Source organism: Crassostrea angulata, chromosome 10 (assembly GCF_025612915.1).
Source record: "Crassostrea angulata isolate pt1a10 chromosome 10, ASM2561291v2, whole genome shotgun sequence".
NCBI lineage: Eukaryota > Metazoa > Mollusca > Bivalvia > Ostreida > Ostreidae > Magallana > Magallana angulata.
In genome coordinates, this window is record NC_069120.1 from 39,550,733 (window position 1) to 39,572,097 (window position 21,365).

A 21,365-nucleotide genomic window follows, 5' to 3' on the forward strand; every position below is an offset into this window, starting at 1 on the left:
ACTAAATCGACTGGCCATTTGCAAACGCAAGTATTGGCGAAAGTTTTGGGTCGCGTAGTATATAATTTCAATTTAAATCCTAATTTCCTTATTTTCATAACAATTTTTTACATACACTGTACTCCCAAAAGAGTGGGGGGGGGGGGGGGGGGGGACTCCATGATAATTCTAATTTTTATATGTAAATTTTAAAAAAATTGTTGTTGCAAGAAAAAGTGGGGGGGCCAGCCCCCCCCCCCCCCCCCCCCCCCCCCCGATGCTACGTGCCTGGATATAGTACGTCACATTGTCACATCATGACAAGCAACGGCGAACATCCACTATAATGGAATATGGATTGGATTTTTCTATATATCATCAGAGACATAAATAACATCAAAAAATCGCGTCTAACGTACATCACGTGAATTTTGCATTTTTTTCTTTATGTAGAAATACTGCAAACCCAGGGACGCATGTACATACATGACTGATGGTGTATCATAACTGTTATATAGATCTTTGCAGCAAACCCATCAAATTGATCAAGTTAAAAGCTCCATGGTCAAACGAAAGCTTCATATTTGTAAAAAGACCTGGTGTTTTGCAGTTAACGACCAAACTAGCTATCTCTATTCATTTATTTATATCTATTCATTTAATTTTCAGATAATGGATCTCCCAGGAGATCTGTCCAGACTCCACGTGAAGTCTCCGAAGTCCCCGCGTCAACACCGGAAACACGTGACTCCGCCTAGTACCACGCGGATGTTGGCGGCGCTGGAGGGGAAAGTGGACAACCAAGACGAAGTGTTCCAAACCCCGCCCCGAGAGTTACAGAACCCAAGGTATAGATATTCATTGAAAATGGTATGAAAATAACCTGAGAATACAGAGTCCTTAAATTATCACTCCCCTGATCCAATATACAAGACGAGAGTGTAGTCCAAAAATTGCAAAATAATCCAGAGGCAGAGACATAAATAACCGTAAACGGACGCTAGTTTCATTTTTTGGCGCTCAACATATATTTTACGGGAAGGTCTGTCCACATGCCTCTGAATTTCTATCAATAAAAACATTTATTTATATATAGATAGGGAATATATCTCTCTCTTCCCATGCATTTAACAGATTATTGGCCTGTGGGCTGTCATCCTCATATATTTCGTAGATCTAAGAGAGATAACTATGAGTTTGTTAGTGTGTCAGTGTTATTTATAAATGCGTTGCGTTGGTTGGTGTAAGTTTTCCATATCTATAAAATTGTGTTTCAGAATGCTTGGTTGCTGTATTAGATATTGGTTGTACTTTCAGTGAATGTCTTTTTTTTTATTACTGGGTCTCAAGATGGCTCGACACCAATAAATTTTTAAAATATATAGTATCGTTTATTGAAGTGTGATTTCAAAAATAATTAAGAGACTGTTATTGCCTTTTAATCGTATGATTTTTCAGTATTTTTTGAGAGAAATAAAAAAAATAGAGCCATTTTAACAAGAGCTTTGACTTTGGTTAATTATGTCAAACAACTATGTGATGTTGGCCTGTCTTGCTAGCCACTCAGCCGACTGGCCCTTTGAAATCAACAAGATTTGTCTGGCTTTTCATTTCGCTTGAAACAGCGTCATTTTTAACTTGTTTTGACACAAGGAATAGATAGATACGCCCTACGGAAAGTCAAAGCTCTTGCTAAGTTGGTTCTAATTTTGGTTGAAAAAAGGATATTAGATTAAATTGTTGATATTCTTTAAAATCTATCGGCAAATCTATTAATAAAATTCAAAGAATGACCAACAGTTATGGCATGACAAATTCACAAAAATGAGCTAAACATAGTGTCACAGTCGATGAATTATAGGTGTATCAGTTTCAAACTGTGTTTAGTTTATGCACAGAAAACTATAGTTAACAACGTTAATCTATATTTCACATATCATAACCATAGTTAAAGCGATCATTTTTGTTTCAGAAGTGTAAACTTAAAATGATTAACAACTATTTGTGATTGCAAAACATAGTTTATCTGATGAATATAGTTAAACAACTCTTAACTATAGTTGACCAATGTAAATTATAGTTTACAGGTGTAAATCTTTAGCAGCCAAATGTATTGTTCATGTTTATTCACAGACATAAAAACTGTTTTCGTAGGACATCAGTTAATTATAATCATTTAGATATTGAGAAGCATGCTAGAACTAGCATTCTATATTTGTATATGTACAGGTACCTATATATGTTGAAATTTAATTCTTCAATTTAGCTATTTTGAAAGAACCTTTATTTAGCTGATATATACATATTGGTTACTGTCAAATTGAATAATGGAATTAATTTAATAAATTAATTACGGTAATACAGTGGTGTTAGTCAAAATCAATGCCAATGCATGGTGAATGTCTGCATTACCAAATGTAATTTGGTTTCATCCCATTGGCCTTTTCACCCTTATGTGCTGATTCGTTAAAGTTTCCTCCAATGGTGCCTTTTTGATCTCAGTACCATTGCATGTCTTAAGTTTCCCTCAGGATGTGAAATCACAGGATGACCCAGAAGATTCATTCCTGTATTCTTAGGAGCATATCAAAGTGCATGTATAAACTATGGTATACTTACATTTACATATGATTATGTCTACAATTTTAATTTGTTTTTTGCAAGAGCATCTGAGGGTATACATCTACATGTATTATGTATATCTTTCTCATTTAAAATTCTGGTGAAGAAAAAAATCTGATGGAAGACCAGCCTTGATATTCTAAAGAAAATAGAAAAAATCAATTGTAATAGGATTATTTCTTGAAGCGCACACACATCTAATGTTCAAGTTCATCATCATAGAAAAAAATCTGTGTGCACTTCGACAAATGCCGTGTGAAAAAAGGAGAACAAAGTCAATTTGGAACTGCAAAGTCCTTTATTTATTGTACTCTTTGACTATTTAAATCAATTAATGAAGGTCAAGCTGACCGTTAAAGTAAAAGGAGGAAGTGAATGCTTACCAATTAAGCCCATTTTTGTAAAAAAAAAAAAGTGTTTAGTTCATGGTAAGGTAATAAATAGCTAAATATTAATATATAGTCTCCAAAATTGATGAAATTTTGTTTTTTTTTTTAATAAATACAGCATCATTATTGATTTTAAAAGGTATTATTGATTCAGTGTTTGAAGATATTTTGCATCCAATTTGATAAAAAGTCAAGGTTTAAATGTCTCAAACTCTGAGGGTCAAGGTCAGAAATACTAGTACTAGAAACAAAACATTTATACATATTTACTCAGCAAGGCTTGGTTTATATTGCAACAGTTGAAAAGGCAGGTTATAATTAACTCAATTTCAATTAATAACACTTTATAACTTAAATATTTTAGTTTTAAATTGTTTCCCCTCAACTAGCGAAATATCGTTTAATTTGTACCTTCTTTAACTATTGTAGTTCATGATGCAAAGTTCCGTCTTCATAAAAATAAATTGTAGTTCCAAAGCTTAATCAAGCCAATTGAATATTGCTTTTCATTGTGTGTGACATATAACCATTTTCATTGTATTGTATCAATTATTTATATAAGTATGGTAACTGAGTGAAGTGTAGCCACTGAATTTGTTCAAGTCTTGGCAATTGCCAATCATTACTTTTCAGCCCAATTTCTACAGTTATAATGAGGGCTATTTAATTGTTTGTTGAAATAAATTCAGTTTGTTTTTGAGATTTTGATAGCCCATTAGAATTTACGGTTTGAAATTTAATGAGTTACAAGGATGAAACGATGTTAGTAATCTGACAATGATTGGGAAGATAATGTTAAAGGCTAAAACTATTGTTGTGTTTTCACAATCTGTAGCAGCTTCTTCTCAACTTGCAAGAATGCATATTGATTTTGTAATCACATTTCTGTTGCAAAAATCAGTGTTCTTGGTTCTTGATGATATTTAGTGTCTCATTTCTGTGGGAGCGATCATGGCTCCATCAGTGTTTACAGCTGTATAATATGGTTTGATTAAGTCCTTGGGTAGATTTGGATTAACATGTAGAGGTAACACGATATTGGCAATACCCATCACAAACGCATGTATGCATGCACCAGACACAGTAGATTTCACCATTTAGAGAAAATAGTGTACTGAGAGCTGGTTATTTTGGTTATAACTGAGCCATAGGTGCTCGAAGACCGACCTCGGGGGTAGTTATTGCTTGTTTGATAGAAATTTCTTCAAAGTCACATATAAAACATGTTCCATATCAAATATATGAAAATAAATTGAAAATAAACGATTCAATTAAAACAATCCAAACCTGCATATAAAAAAAAGAAATGTACGCCACTTTTTATTAGGTAACTGACGGAATGCATTGGCGCGCTATAAGACTCGATCCTTTAATTTTGTTTGTTTGTTTTTAACATATTTTATTGATTAAACAATTAAAGGATCAGAAACAAGTTCTAACAACTTACAAGTTCCTCTCCTTTAATTTTATCATTCATGAGTGTATACATATATTGCACTGATAGCTGAAAACTTCCATCTCAATTGTCTAGCTTGTTTAAAAAAAACTCATTTGACATGGTATAATAGGTTTACAGAAGAACATACATTCATTTTAAAAGCATACATGTAATAAGAAAGAGATATATTTACTTCGATAGTATCATTCTGTGCTTGTTGGAGAAAAAAGCAGATACATGTTTTAAAGTCACATGACGAAGGGGCAATAATGTAAACAAATTGGAGTGGCATACTTTTCCTCTTTTTATATGCAAAAGGGGAGGGGGGTGTTTTACATTGTTTTACATTAAATTGATTAATCATTTATTTTCTGTTAATTTATAGTTATTTGAAATGGAACATGTTATGTGCACGACTAACTCAAAATTTATGCTTAAGGTAACTCCGTACCTATAAAATCATGGGTTCAAAGTTAAAAACATAACTTTTTTTTAACTTAGTGGACTTGAATTTCATCAAAAAATCAATAAAATATATATGTATCCATACTATTTAAGATGTAAGGTAATAAAAACCAAAGGCTGAAATTATCATCTGAAAATCACATTTTTTTGTTTAAAAATTAAATATAAGTGGATGGATACTTGTTTGTATATTTAAATTGTATTGCTTACTTCGCCAGAAAACTAAAATTTATTTAAAAAAAAAGAAAAAATTTGTTTACATTAGAAAAATTATAGCACAGGAGGGTGGATTTACTTTAAGGTGGAATAACACACCTGGAAAAAGTCACTCAAATTAACCGTAAATTATTTGATTATAAAAGATATAACGATAAATAAACTGTAAATATGTTAAATAATCGAAAAAATTTGCAGTTTGGGGATAAGAAATGAATATCTAAAAAAAATTTTATTCAGTAACAACCCCCCCCCCACGGGATTCAAATGCAGGATGTACGGATCACAAGCCAAACACATTATCCACTCAGCTATTGAGTAAGGTTACATGCTTTTGTCGATAAAATCCTTTTAATAAAACGAAATATTGTTTCGATCAGAGGTCAGCCATTTTGTGATGATGTGTTATTCCACCTTAAAGTAAATCCACCCTCCTGTGACGTCATACATTTTACATAAACCATGAATTCATTAAAATTCTTGCAAGTAGATTTTTAATTTCTATGTTATGATAGGTGCACATCAAAAACTCAAATCATTGTTTACTTGAAGATATTTGATAAGCGTTTTTCATCCTTGTATTCGACATAATTCAATAATGACAAAGGGAAATGACTCTTTTCTACTTTTCTCTGAGTGATATATCTAAATGCTATAATTTTTCTAATGTAAACAAATTTTTTCTTTTTTTTAAAATAAATTTTAGTTTTCTGGCAAAGTAAGCAATACAATTTAAATATACAAACAAGTATCCATCCACTTATATTTAATTTTTAAACAAAAAAATGTGATTTTCAGATGATAATTTCAGCCTTTGGTTTTTATTACCTTACATCTTAAATAGTATGGATACATATATATTTTATTGATTTTTTGATGAAATTCAAGTCCACTAAGTTAAAAAAAAGTTATGTTTTTAACTTTGAACCCATGATTTTATAGGTACGGAGTTACCTTAAGAAAAACAACTGCTCCTGGGGGAGGGGGGATGGGTCCCAGGGTTTTTCCCACTTGCCTGTGAACTGAAAATCTAAATACTACATATATATACCATTTACCAATCATATGGTTCTAACTTGATTTCTTTTCTTTATTATTGTATAATTCTTAAAATCAAAAAAGATGTTGTCTCATCTTTGCTAGCAAAGGGTGTTTCTCTATTCACCGAAAGGTGATCTTCACCCTTGGCTAGTGAAGTTGGTGCAATGAAAGCTAAAATCAGCCTAATTAAAAAAGAAAATCTTTTTAATAATTAAAATTGACAAGTATTTTTTAAAATATATATGCAATAATACAATTGCTGAATGATTCAAACAGTCAAATGCTAAGGTACTTGTTTTAATTTAATTCATGATAATTAATGAAATATTGAGTATAATTCAATATGTGATAGCTATTTTATGGGTCATATTTACTTTATAAATCATACAATAACTAGAATTACTGAAACAGAAATATAATTAACCAAGTATTTGCACCACTGAGAATAGTCACCATGACTAATGTATGGAAATCTCATGAATTTTTGATCACGACACAACACTCGGCTGTACAGATTATGTAGTTTTCTGGATCCTGCAGACTTTTCTTAGTGTGTCCTTTCTTACTGAATGGTACTAATCAGCTGAGCTGATGTCTCCACCAATCTTGGTGTGGACTGCAGGTATAAATACACTAGTGCCTATACTGCAGAAGCATAATCAAGAAAAACCTATAGCTTAGCGGAGCGAGCAATTCAGGTGAAGCTTGTGCTGCATGGGTGATGCTGGACTCTGTTAATTGTCGTGGATATCCGCGCGGAAATGTTTGATCAGCTACTTGAACAGCTGCAGTTATGATTCTGAATTTTGTGTTGTTCTGTAAATCCTCAGACTATTCAGCTTTTACAGTGTGACTTATTATAGTTTAGATTTGGGGAATTTTTCTCTCTCCCCGAAAAAGTGATATCAAACTGCTTGAAGTGAATAGTCATACATTGTATTGTGATTAAAGAGCTGCTGATTGTATGACAATATATAGGCATCAATAAATCCAGAGCCAATATTTCATATTGAACCTTAGTTTAGAAAATGCTTTGGGATTTTAAGGAACGTTGACACACATGGCATTTGGTGAAGAGAAATTTAATTATATTGGATTTAGAGCAAGATAGTTGAAGATAAGCTTGGAGATTTTGTGTGTGACCAGAGGCCTTTGTTAACATGTCCACTAACAAGAAATCCCTGATTGATACTTACAGAGTGCAAGAATCCGACAGCAACTTTTTCGAAAGTTTTACAGCATTATCATGGAGACAGGAGAATAAAAGACTTCGAGCTGCCTCAGATGTAAGTATAAATGGTCTATTCATATAGTTGTTTATGGCATAATATTTTTAAAGCTGCTAGTGTTAAATAGCAATGTTTAAAAGACTTGGGGAAAAAAATGAATGAATTATGTGTTTGATTGTTAATTTGTGTTTGCAATGTGGACTGTTCAAATCAATATTTTCCTTTTATAAGAAAAGAAACTCTCAAGTTTGCCTGTCAGTCATCGGCTGAATGCAGCTGCTGTTTTTCGCATTTCTTGTTGGTACTTGGGTTTAAGGGAGTATGGTTTCCTGATCACCAGTTGGCTTTGACGTCAACCAAATGTTTTTCCCCTCAATCAATTGAAACTGAAGTTTCAAGTTTTATAACTGCAGCCAAGAGGTAGAGGGTTACTAAAACTGTGGGTATTAAAAGGATTGGTCATTGTGGATATTCCATAATGATATTATAGAAGACAGATTATTTGTGTGATGTGGTATCAAGTGTAGATATAATATTGCTGTTACCCATGTTCTTTTTATATATATATCTAGCAGATTCTATTTGATATATCATTTATCAATGAAATTTCACCAAATCATTTTACGTATCTGCTGGCAAGTGTAGGAAGATGAACAGATCGTTTTTTGTCAATTTGTCGACATCTTCAAAAGAGCTCAATAATGCTTGCAATTAATGTTATCATTGAAGATGCCTTTTTTGTCTTTTCTTCTTGTTCTCTTTGAAATGCAATCGAAAGCTAGAGCCAGAAAAATCTTATGACATGATGATGATGTCATGTACCTATAAATGTAAATAGATCATGTGATCTAAATCTTATTCAATATGATTATACTTCAGATTCCTTATTTTATGCAATTCTTGCAGGTGTGTCTTTAAGACCGGCGGGTGGGGAATTCCCCGGCATAAAATGACATAATTACCCAGCTATTATTGCCGGCTATAACCTAGACCCCCAGACCCCCATTCTACTTTTTTATTTCTTCCTTTTACTTCAATTTTTAGAAACAACCCTCGATTCTTAAGACATGATGACACACATTTTGCTGTCGACGGTTCATTTTCTCCTTTGTCAAGCTGTCGTGTTTTATAGGACTCTAGAGATTGCTTCATTACAATTTGACATGCTCCAGATGATGTATTTTTCCAGAATAACTAATCCAGCACCTCATATCCTGTTTCGACATAAAAATAAGTCATTTTAAAGGACTATATATTTTTGGTTGATTAGAGCAATGGTTTGGTTAACATTCTTATGGACTAGAACTGCACTTCTCAACATGGCTGGCATATAATCACATCATATTAGTTGTGACTGTTGATCAGGATTATGTGTGTATATTTCTGTCCATGAATTTTTAAAGTTGATTTTTTCAGAAATGTATATCATTTTTGTGCAGTTAACATTTTGACAGCTGTTTTATTTTTCTATATTCTTTAAATAATGTGGAACCCAACAATAACTTTTAGGTATGCTCCCTTCTTTCTCATGTATCAGTATATATTTTACTATAGATAGACATGGACAGGATTTTGATTTAACTGAGGGTCAGAGAGGAAGACAAAAGTGGGTTTCAATTTCATAAATATAGAAATATTTGAGCATGAAAGGGCTGCCAGACTTAATATGGCACTTAATTGTGGTGTGATAATTCGTTTGCACAGCCAGGTGTGTTATAGGACCAACAATTTACAAAAATAAGTACCAGGTTTTCAATGCATATTCAATGTTATATTCATAACAATGTAAATGTACATTGATTTGTATGAAATATCCAAGTACTGGTGATTTAAAGTCAAAGTTTGAGGTGAAATATTCTTTTTTTTATGGGAATCAATTCTCTATCAGTATATACATCTGTATTGAGACCACATAGTGTGTTGTATCTGAATTATGTTGCTTTTATGCTGTTTCACAGAAATATGGAATCGGCTTGCCATAAAAATAATAAGGGGTTTTGGTATGTGAAAGATACTCAATGCAATCCAAATTTATGAAAGTTATTATTACATGAAAAAGGTGCAAAACATATAGCAATATTAATTTAGCAAAATAATATGAAAAAGCATGAAAAAACAATATTTTTGAAGATAAATTTGGTTACTTTTGATGTGAAATAAATTTGAACTGTTTCACACCTTTGGATTTTATTTGAAAAGTAAAAAGTTAGCAATAGATATATGTGGATCAAAAATACTGTTGCTCAGGTGAGTGATGTGGCCTATGGGCCTCTTGTTTCCTGAATGCTTATATTGGTAGCCTAATCTGGATGTGTTATTAAAATTTTAAAGGCATATTTTCCTTATATTTTAATTTGGGATAGTGGTTTAGTGTACATAAAAGCATGCTATAGAGATCGAGAATCATCTTTCCTTATTAGAAAATGTCCATATTTGGAATTTAATAAAGGCAAGGACATTGATCCTATAAGATACATAAAATTTAATGGCATTTGAAAAAAAAAAAAAACCCCGAACTAATTGGACCATAAATAAACCATGATCCAAGTACTAAAAATACTAATGGTGTGTAAATTATGAAGTCAAGTTTTTTATACATCTTTCTCTTGCACACATGTTTGTTTGATGGAAATGAACAAAAAACTATGCTATGAAAAAGCTGTTCATCTTAAGCCAAAGCAAAAAATAAAGAGTTATGAAAATGAATGCATTGACCATTTATAGTGTAATGTGTTTTGTGGGTTCTAACCATAGATTACAATTATTTTCTTTAACGTTGCCTTACAATTGATTTGATTGTTATAATCATCCAGAATCACCTCACTTTGATCACAAATATAATTGAATGAAATTATAGTTCTCTTTCCTATCCTCTGTGATTGACCCTTAGCTCATAGACCTAATTTGTATGAACCTTGATCTACCTTCCAGCAAATGTGCTCAACCAAAGCCACCCAGACCGGAACCTGGAACCATTAGTTTTAAAAAACACCCTCTTGGCTTTGTATTTAATTTAGCAGAACAAGAATATATAAATCTCAAAATGTTTATGTGCATTGATTTGAGATGCTGGAAATGAGACTTATACTTCTTACCCTAGAGATTAATGTTCTTACTTCTGTGCGAGCTCTCCGCCAACTGAACATTGTTCAACAGAGCAGCTACCTTATTTAGCCTTTAAAAAATTTTGCTTTCACATATCCTGTGACTTGTGATCATTTTAATGTTAACGTTATAATAAATGATTTTTGGGAGTTGATTTTAATCAACTCTCCTATGCAGTTACTCTGGCAAACCAAAAGTGAAACAGTGTTTGGACCTAAGCACAAATCATTACCGCTAACAAGTCTTAGTTCTTGAATATAATAGAAAAATTCGATGTAATGTATGCTGAAGCATTGTTTTTCAAGGAAACTTAACTATAAACACTTTGAAAATAGTCAGATTTTATATAATACGAACAATTTAGATATTTTTGTAGTCTCATGTATTCCCACGCCAGAGTTTAATATAGTATCTTTCAACCAAACGCTTGGCTCTCTCCGTAAGTCTCCGACAAACAGAGAGGCTCTCTTGCTTGTCAGAGATTAACGGAGACAGCTGAGCGTCTGGTTGATCGAGACTGGAGATCGATATCAATAGTGCTTGGATCCATACAATTTTATAAAAAAATTTCGATTACTAATACATACATAGTTTAAAATTTATCTTTAAATATTACATATTATGATTCATATGGAGTTTCTCTAAATTCTTGTCTGAAATGTCTAATTAAAATTCATATTATAAAAAGTGCGTAATTTAAATACAGACTAGAAACTAATTGCCACACAAGATAAGTTGATTTTAAAATAAATGATAATCGATAAAATCAACTCCCGTCAGTACTTCAGTTCTTTGATTTAATTTGTGTGTGTTATTATTTAAGGTATGAAACCACCAAATTAAAATCATTTCTCAAATTTAAGTATTAATACTTAAACTTTTTTGAAAGGTATTTTATAGTTCTTTAAACACATAATACATATTCCTCTAAGATTTAAGCAAAATTTATTTACAACCCTCTTCATGTAATATTTCCTCACTAAAAACTTGATAGAATTCAATCACTCCCCAAAATGCTCCCAGAAGAATAAGATGTAGCATTTAAAGTTTTCACTGAGAGCTAAATCATTTCTTATTTTTGAAAAACAAATCCCATAGCAGAAATGAACTGAGTGGGTGAACCAGCTAGTACTTGAACTATTACATGTAGCTCTGTGTTGGTGTTAAACTGCGTGAGAGCTGAGAGCAGACTGTATTTAAAGCTGCTTGGTCTGATTTTTTTGTTATAATAATTACGGTATCAAAAAATTTTTATTCAAACCATTTAACTTAGAAAGTTATGGACTTTCTCCTATTTATACGAGCAGAATCAGTCTCCTTTCAAAGTTAGAGAGATTCAAAATTAATAAAAATAATAATAAAAATAATTTCTTTTTGGGCAAACGAAAAAACAAACCAAAGTGCATCATGGGAATGTTTAGAAAAGGAAACCGTTTGGTTTCGTCCCCCGAAGAATTGGGGTTATTCAACCCGCATGCTATGCATCGATTGTAAAGAAAGCGAACTTCAGAAATATTAGCGAACAAAACGTACACATGTTTATTTGTAATTTGATCATTTCGACCTTTATTTAATGCGATGTTTAAGTCGTAATACAACCATACCCGTCTCATCGTCAGGGGGGAAATTAACCATGAGGCGAAATAACGCGGCACCCTTTTATGTCGTTTGTTTGTTAGCAAATTTTGTCTATCCAAATTTGTTCAGGCCGGGAGCTCAAGACATGCAGCTACCCATTTAACTACCTCTGCCGTGTTACAACTATGGCCATTGAGCCTCGTTTCTTTTGTCAGCATGAAGTTAATCTTAAAGACAATGAAAATCATAGTTAACTTTATTGTGAGTGATTTCTGTTTGTTTGTTTGCTTTTGTGGTAGTTCTAATTATATGTACTGATGAAGCAAAGTAAATTAGTTTTTCTTTACTGTTTTAGGAGGACCGTGAAAGGCATCCTCCCTCCGAGGGTCAATTTGCCATTAAGCCAGAGGTACAGCGACTGTCAAAGAAGGAGGTAAGGTCTTATATGTGGTGTTCGCAAGCTTGCATAGAATTCAAACTGCTGTTGTGGTTTATTTTATTGGTGTATAGTCCTGATGCTTTATGAAATTGTGCTGATTGCTGATGATTATCACTTATCAGGATTACGGAAAATAGTGCTACAACTGTCAATTATTTGCAGTTGTATTGATGTTTGCTTAATACAAATGAAAATAATAGTGATGGATTCATCAGTCAAAATAGAAAAAACAACACTCAATAAACTATTATGAAGAAATTGATGGATATTGTTTTAGGGAATTTAGATTGAATTCATTTGTAAACTTTTTTATTGCATTTGCAAATGCAGTCCAATTGAAGTTTTCTTGTATCTCTTATATTGAGAATGTGACAGATTTTTTTTTTTTTACATATACATTTAATGCTATAATAATCATAATTTGTCATATTTTGTTGGTCCACACTCATGTATAGACATGGATATACAGAATGATGCTATGTTATGACTTTGCTCCTAATAAAAATTGTGAGAGTTTTTGGTGGTAACATTTTGTCGTATATTTACAGTCAGTATGGTTATAGCCAATACGTCATCTGCCTCTTGTATAGATGTTGTATCTCTTGTTTGTCTTTTTGTTTTGGATTTCAAATACACCCTGTTGTTCTATCCATATAATATATGTTCACATTCTGAAAGGAAAATAAGTTCCATTACCTGGAATATCTTTTTATGCATTGGCCCCTTCATCTGATCAGGTTAAAAGTAAAAGTCTATGTAGGATTTTCTAATAGAATCCATGTGATAGAGTTGAAAAATTGTGCAAGCTAGTGTTTTGAAAATTCTTAATGAATCAAAGATATGTTGGGACTTCTCCATTTTCAATCCCCATTAGAATTTTTAAAAAAAAATTTCTATAGGTGAAAAGAGGGACTACATAGATAAAGCTTAGATTTTTTCCGTCATGTATAGATTTCGTTTGTTATTGGAAATGCTTTTATGTAGAAAATCATCAAGCCTAGATTTGTCAAGAAAATCAAACTGCTATGACCTGTATTGTAATATAGTTCTTTTTTGTAGTAACGAATACAGGAAAGTATCAATAAACCTAGATATGTAATGCATGAATCAATAAAAAGAGAGTATTTCATTAAAAAGGAAATCCCATTCCAAACCTTTTAAGGGCTCTCTGCATGACAAAGCATTTAGGAATGCATAATGTACATTGACAAGTTGGTACAATTAAATGAATAATGCAAAAACAATGAAAGGTTAAGATCTTATGTGATCAATCAAGATTTATGTTTTACGGGTTATAAATGCTATTCGTTTTGCCTCAAGATCATGCAGACTTTTTACATTCAATATGACATTTATTTTGAAGTTGCGTTCAATTAAACTGCAAGATGAAAGTAATGAATGCTAATATATAATTTGTAATGTGTCTACTCTTTTAGATTTGTTTTAAAAGAGCTTGGACTTTCGACAATCTCCGGTATCATGAAGGCGGGGTCTACTCAAAGTTAACTGTTCAGTCTGGCTACATGAATACATTGAATGGAATGACATTTTTTCGTTTTTATCCAAGGATACATATATTTCAGTTGAAACAGCATCAATTTCACATAACAGAGCAGATCTTAGGGAAGGAAAAAAAATTTCAATATTGACTGTATATGAATATTAATGAGCTTCATTTAGTGAGTTAGAAGAAAGGAGGTCAATATTTGACAGGTAATAAGCAAACTAGGTAATAACTGAAAGTCCAAGCTCTTAATAAAACTACCTATCAAATCCATTTTACTGTAAGTAACCTAACTTTTGTTTGCATGCAAGAAATTTTCCAAGATTAGTTATAGCCCCCCCATTGCAAATATTTCTCACTGCAAACAGTCCTTTCCTTATTAGTGTAATAGCAACACAGATGTACATAAGATTTTACCGCAAAAATGAGTTGCTACGAAACAGTTTAATTCCAGTAATTCCTGTTATAAAGTCGTTGCGAATAGAAGTTGGTTAAGAGTAAATTGTCTGTTCTTTTGGCAAGGGTGTTGATCAGGGGTGGCAGCGTTTAGAATTTAATATTTACATACACAAAGTATGATTCCGTATATTTCTTAAGGAAATTGATTGCAATTCATAGCTCTGTAGACACTGAGAGGAATAAAATCTGAAACCTTCAGTGCCGAACAAAAATCACAGACTGCATGAAATTATCATGACCATGTCAGAATCAATTTCCGTTAGAAGATGATTTGGTCTGAGTGTTTCTTTTAACGTATTTATGTACGTTATGTACATTAACAATAATTTAGTTGATTTTTTTTTACTTTATTCAAGACAAATTAACATTTAAATTTCGAGACAAATCTGATTCAATTCACCCAGAGGGCTTCTGTTTTTATCAAATTCGCCATCCCAACATGAAATACTTTCTGATGCCTCTGTCTTTTGTGCAGTTAAGCATAAATGGTTGACTAAAAAATACTTTTATCTATGGAAATATTGAAAAAATTTCGTAAAACAAGGCACTCCTTGTACCTCTGGATCTATATGCAATGTTGATCAGAAACCAGAAGAAATTTGACCGGGCTCCACCCCAAAGGATGTGATCAGTGTCTATATACTACCACTTAGCCAATACGAGATGATGTACATTTCTGCTCTTTGGCTCTGGATGGTGTACAGAACACTCAGATAATTATCAAATTATGGATGTCAATGACATGTAATTAGTGATTTTTCTTACTTTGTAATCTCTGTTCAGAGATTCCGAGGCATTGCGTGATCACATAGAGGAGACAGTATTTACCGGCACAATATATCTACAGCCCCTAATGAAGCTTTGTAAAATGCTGGAGAATCTACCTCACTTTGAAACTAACGCTTTCACAAGACACAAGGATTATGCTTGGCTAGACATATTTATAATTCTTTGGGGCTGTGGAAGATCTCTTTGGACAAACGAAATAGAGCAAAAAATGTATATAAAACTAGATCGTTCTCGTTGCGAGCAACAAGTGGGTCTTCTGTCCGATTTATGAGTAAATGAGATAAAATCCTTAACTTTTAAGACTAAATTGTTAATCAACGCAAAACATTAGGGGAAAAAATTTCGGCACCCGAAGCTTGAACCCGGGTCGCCTGGGCACATGTCCACGACTCTAACGACTGTGCAACTCGGACTCTCGCTTCAGGACTTTGATGCTTAATATCTCGGGAACACATCAATCGATTTAAAAACAAATTACATATTCTGAATCAGTAAAAGAGTCTATCAACCCGTTAGAAAAATATATAAAAAGCAAAAAGTTGAAAAAACCGATTTTTTATCTTTCCTTCCGGTGACGACCGGAAGTTACAGCGGACGTTTTTATGACCATGTTGCAACAGGTAAAATTAATGTCTATCCTCACTGAAAATTTCAGCCCTATATCTTTATTCATTCTTTGGATCTCTAGCCGACAAAATTGACTTTTAAAAATCGTAAACGGACGATAACTTCCGACCGGAAGTGGTTATCAAAAAATTGAAACGGCGGTACAAACTTCAGATGCTGAAACATCAACCCTTAAAATTTGAAGAAAATCGAATGAGCGATCTTCGAGAAATCGCCTGCACAAAATTTGTAAGACAAAAAAAGAATAAAAAGAATAATAAGAAAAGTGAAAAAGAAACAATAGAATAATAGTAGGGTCTTCCGCTGAAGACGGAGGACCCTAAAAAGGAATAAAAGCTAGTATTTAACTGCATTTTGTGTCTGTGTGAAAAGCTTTATAATTTGTGATGTGGTTGGGATGTCTGATAAGCTTTTGAGGAAAATCCAAAATTGTGTGTACTTGTTTATGTGTAGGTGTTAATTACCTTTGCAAGGTAAACTCACAAGGGCATTCTTGTAAGAAGTAAATGACAAATCTTTTTCAAAGCCGAACCTTTATATAATAATTATTTGACATTAAGAATAGATCAATATTTACAGTTTCTATTAACATACAAAGTATTAATGCAATGCCCTGCTTTTCATTCTGAAACAAGTAAAGCTAATATATATCTGACATGATTTAAGAAAATGAGAACAAGTTCATGGTAGGTGTTATTCAAAGTGTGTAACATACCTGTACATACATAGAAGAAAATGTTATTTCCTTACTTTCTTACAAGCCAAATCATATTACTGTAAATGGCAGTAGTTCAAAGGCATCATTTTTATAATCAAAGGCCTTGATACAATTACTATTTGTTCTTGTTCTTGCTAAGTGAGTTTTATGTTTTATACAACTAACCGATTACTAATTTTGTAGCCATTATGGCAGGGGAATTTTTTTTATGACAGTTTGCTTTTTATATTAGATTCTTTATTAACCGGGTTTTCAAAGGAAAAACCCGCTTATTTAAATGGTGAAAATGGTGGGCGGCTGCCAAAAGGGTACCCCTATTGTACTGATAGAAAGTTGATGTTTTGCAGATCAATTGTACATATATCAGAGATGTGCGTATTACTTGAATTTGGAATTTTGACAATTTGTGAAAAAAAACTGAGTCCATTTCTCAGTCATTTTCTCGTAGTGTTTATCAATTCAGGGTTGACAAATTGACTATGGATACTGTTCACATAAAAGAAAACCCGGATTGCTGTCACATATTTAACTTTTGTTACAATTGCTATGATGAATAATTTAACGATAATATAATGACCAATACAGTAAAACACGCTTATAACGAAGTCCCAGGGACGGCCAACTTAACTTCGTTATAAGCGTAATTCGTTATATCCGTCAAGTTTACAACATGAAATAGAGACTTGGGGAATGAAATTCACTTCGCTGTAAGCGTCAATTCATTATAAGCGTGTTCGCTATAACCGTGTTTTACTGTATATCTACCATTATCTCTACTGTGGCATCAATGATGGTAAATTGAAATAAAAAATATGGATAAATTCTTGTATTTCGATATGTACGTTTTTGATGAGTATCTGGTTAATTAGTTGGAACGAATCGAGATTAACCGATTAGCAATTCGGCAATTGATTGCCATCCCTAGAATAAATGCATAGCTTAAGCGATATGACCCAAAAATTTTGTGGGTGAATGCACATTTCACAAATTAAATGAAAACTTTCAGGAATTAACACAAAACTTTAACAAACAATCATGTAGCATCACCTATAAACCTGTAACTTTTGCAATGAAAGGGGAAACTTTTACGAATGTAAATGGGTAACTTTTGCTATATAACGCAACTTTTATTTCATTTTTAGTTTGAGTTGCTGTACATTGAAGTGTTGTACACCATCAAGCACAAGATTGGGACCACCGCCGGGGGGCACCTGCCCTACATACAGGACCTGTACCAGTACGCCCAGGAGGCCTTCAGGATCTCCCCCGAGGACCACGCCAGGCTGCTGGCCAAGGCCACAGAGGAAAAGGTTGGACAAACAGTGAACCTAGCTGTAAAATGTCATTAACTTGTTCTTTGTATACTGTAGATTCTTTAGTAAAAGCTACATATCCCAGTAAATTTGTGAGAAGTAATTTTAACTCCTACAGATTTTACGGTCTTTCTATTATTAATTTTTCTGACTGTTGTAGACTTTTTAGCTCACCTGAGCCAAAGGCTCAAGTGAGCTTTTCTGATCACAATTTGTCCGTTGTCTGTCGTTGTCGTCGTTGTCGTTGTCGTTGTTGTCGTTGTTAACTTTTCACATTTTCATCTTCTTCTCAAGAACCACTGGACAGATTTCAACCAAATTTGGCACAAAGCACCACTAGGTGAAGGGGATTCAAGTTTGTTCAAATGAAGTGCCACGCCCTTTTTAAAGGGGAGATAATTGAGAATTATTAAAAATTTGTTGGTATTTTTCAAAAATCTTCTTCTCAAAAACTATTCAGCCGGAAAAGCTTACACTTGTGTGGAGGCATCCTCAGGTAGTGTAGATTCACGTTTGTTCAAATCATGGTCCCCGGGGGTAGGGAGGGGCCCCAAGAGGGGGATCAAGTTTTACATAGGAATATATAGAGAACATCTTTAAAAATCTTCTTCTCAAAAACTATCAGGCCAGAAAAGCTCAAATTAAAATGGGAGCATCCTCAGGTAGTGTAGATTCAAGATTGTTCAAATCATGGTTCCCAGGGGTAGGGTGGGGCCACAATTGGGGGATCAAGTTTTACATAGGAATATATAGAGAAAATCTTTAAAATTCTTCTTCTCAAAAACTATTAGGCCAGAAAAGCTCAAATTTAAATGGAAGCATCCTCAGGAAGTGTAGATTCAAGTTTATTCAAATCATGGTCCCCGGGGGTAGGGTGGGGCCACAATTGGGGGATCAAGTTTTACATAGGAATATAAAGAGAAAATCTTTAAGAATCTTCTTCTCAAAAACTATTAGGCCAGAAAAGCTCAAATTAAATTGGAAGCATGCTCAGGAAATGTAGATTTAAGTTTGTTCAAATCATGGTCCCCGGGGGTAGGGTGGGGCCACAATTGGGGGATCAAGTTTTACATAGGAATATATAGAGAAAATCTTAAAAAATCTTCTTCTCAAAAACTACTGGGCCAGGAAAGCTCAACTTTGAGTGGAAGCATCCGCAGGTAGTGTAGATTCAAGTTTGTTTAAATCATGGTCCCTCGGGGTAGGGTTGGACCACAATAGGGGGATCATGTTTTAAATAGGAATATATAGAGAAAATCTTTAAAAAACTTCTTCTTAAAAACTATCAGGCCAGAACAGCTCAAATTAAAATGGGAGCATCCTCAGGTAGTTTAGATTTAAGATTGTTCAAATCATGGTTCCCGGGGGTAGGGTGGGGCCACAATTGGGGGATCAGGTTTTACATAGGAATATATATAGAGAAAATCTTTAAAAATCTTATGCTCAAAATCTATTAGGCCAGATAAGCTCAAATTAAAATGGAAGCATCCTCAGATAATGTAGATTCAAGTTTGTTCAAATCATGGTCCCTGGGGGTAGGGCGGGGCCACAATGGGGGATACATTTTTATATATAGAGAAAATCTTTTAAGGATGACGTTTACTCAGAATGAAAAAAAATTCCACTGATGATAATGAAAAACCAACTACTGTGTGTTATAGACCTTTTATTGTAGTGTTATTTTTCATTTTCAAAATAGTAGGTCAATGACCTTCTTTTTGAGTTAATGGCCTTTGTATATTTTTGGAAAAATAAAGGAAAATCACTTAAAATTTTACACTATGATTGAGATTTTCTTAATTGTGAAAATAATACAAATTGCTCAACACTTTTGAAAATGAAATACAATTTATGAATGGCAGTGACACTAAATACATACAAAGCATTAAGTTTTCCTTCACAATTTTCATAAATATCCCAGTCCGAATTTCCTCTATCACTTTTCAAATTCCTACCCATTTTTGATCCAATTTTACAAAAAATTGAATGATGATAATACAAAAACATTTATAGTATTAACCTTCTTATATCGATCTTATTCTGTTGGCATTTAATTTATATGAGGTCAATGATCAAAATTTTGAGTTATGGTGTCTTTTCTCGTTTTTAAGCATATTTCAATATTTTTTAAATTCATACCATACAGTTATTATAATGAATAAAAGAGGTAAAACTACCAGAAAATATGCAAAATTATATAGACTAAAATATAACATCTTAACTTTAAATATTAGAGTACTTCCAAAAATGTTTAAGCAGAAAACAAAATCTGCAAAATTTAGTCCGAATTTCCTCTGTTTGGCTAAAAGTCTATTTTTGTTTTGGCATAATTCCATAATATAGTAGAAATATCGAATGTTATGTCAATAATAATTCATTTCACAGATACTTTTTGTGTTTAGAACAAATTTTACTCATGACATCGAACTTCATAACAATCCGAATTCGAGAACTCAAACCCTGAGTAAACAACACCCTTAAAGTCTTCTTCTCAAAAGTATTAGGCCAGGAAAGCCCAAATTTGAGTGGAGGCATCCCCAGATCATATAGATTCAAGTTTGTTTAAATAATAGTCCAGGGGTAGGGTGAGGCCACAAGGGGGGATGAAATTTTACTTAGGAATATATAGAGAAAATCTTTCAAATCTTCTTTTTAAAGACTATTTGGCCAGAAAAGCTTAAACTTGTGTAGAGGCATCCTCGGGTAGTGTAAATTCAAGTTTGCAAAATCACTAGTGGTAGGGCGGGACCGTGATGGCGGTTTGAATTTTTACATAGGAAAATATAGAGAAAATCTTTAAAAATATTCTGGGAAAGTTTTTGGTCCAAAACTCAGTACTTAGTGTGAAAGCACAGGTTATGAGATTAAAGGTAGATTTAAGTTTGATGAAACCATGATTCCCTACAGAATAGTGGGGCCATGAAATGGGGGGGGGGGTATATAGGAATACAGAAAAATCTTAGAGGTACAACAACAAAAGGGGCTTGGTATTTACCAAAAAATAAGAGGTGGATAAAAACTGGCAGATTTTCAAATTTTTTTTAGCAAGATCTACTGTACTCAGTTGTCAAGATATTTTGATACTGTAATGCTAATTTGATCAGAATTAAGGCAATTGTTGCTCAGGTGAGCGATGTGGCCCCTGGGCCTCTTGTTGAAATTATAATAAAATTATGCTTTCGCAGCTTTAAATTCTCGCAATTTGATTCATATGGCAGGCATTTGAAATTAAGTACAATTAAGGTTTGCATTAAATATTCAGGACTCTACAGTAGTCTGTTCTGAGTGCTTTGCTTTTTGTATCAGATTAATTTTAATGAGTCATTTAGCTTCTAGCAAATTAAATAAGAACTAGGTGATGCATTTATTATCTAACAAATTCAATACTGACCAAGGATTAAAATGCTATGTTTCTCCCTTCTGATTTGATTTCACATGGATTTCTTACTTTCAT

At 33.1% G+C, this 21,365-nt stretch overlaps 1 protein-coding gene across 3 annotated transcripts in view; it reads left to right on the forward strand.

The window, feature by feature from the left end:
* The window catches only part of LOC128167844 (BAI1-associated protein 3-like), a 65,025-nt gene that overhangs the window by 6,137 nt on the left and 37,523 nt on the right, over window positions 1-21,365 (forward strand). For all 3 annotated transcript variants that reach the window (XM_052833775.1, XM_052833776.1, XM_052833777.1), the window contains exons 2-5: window positions 649-827; window positions 7,349-7,436; window positions 12,418-12,495; window positions 17,741-17,908. In XM_052833775.1, coding sequence (XP_052689735.1) covers window positions 652-827; window positions 7,349-7,436; window positions 12,418-12,495; window positions 17,741-17,908 — 510 coding nt within the window. In that variant the 5' untranslated portion in view covers window positions 649-651. The remainder of the gene's footprint in view (window positions 1-648; window positions 828-7,348; window positions 7,437-12,417; window positions 12,496-17,740; window positions 17,909-21,365) is intronic.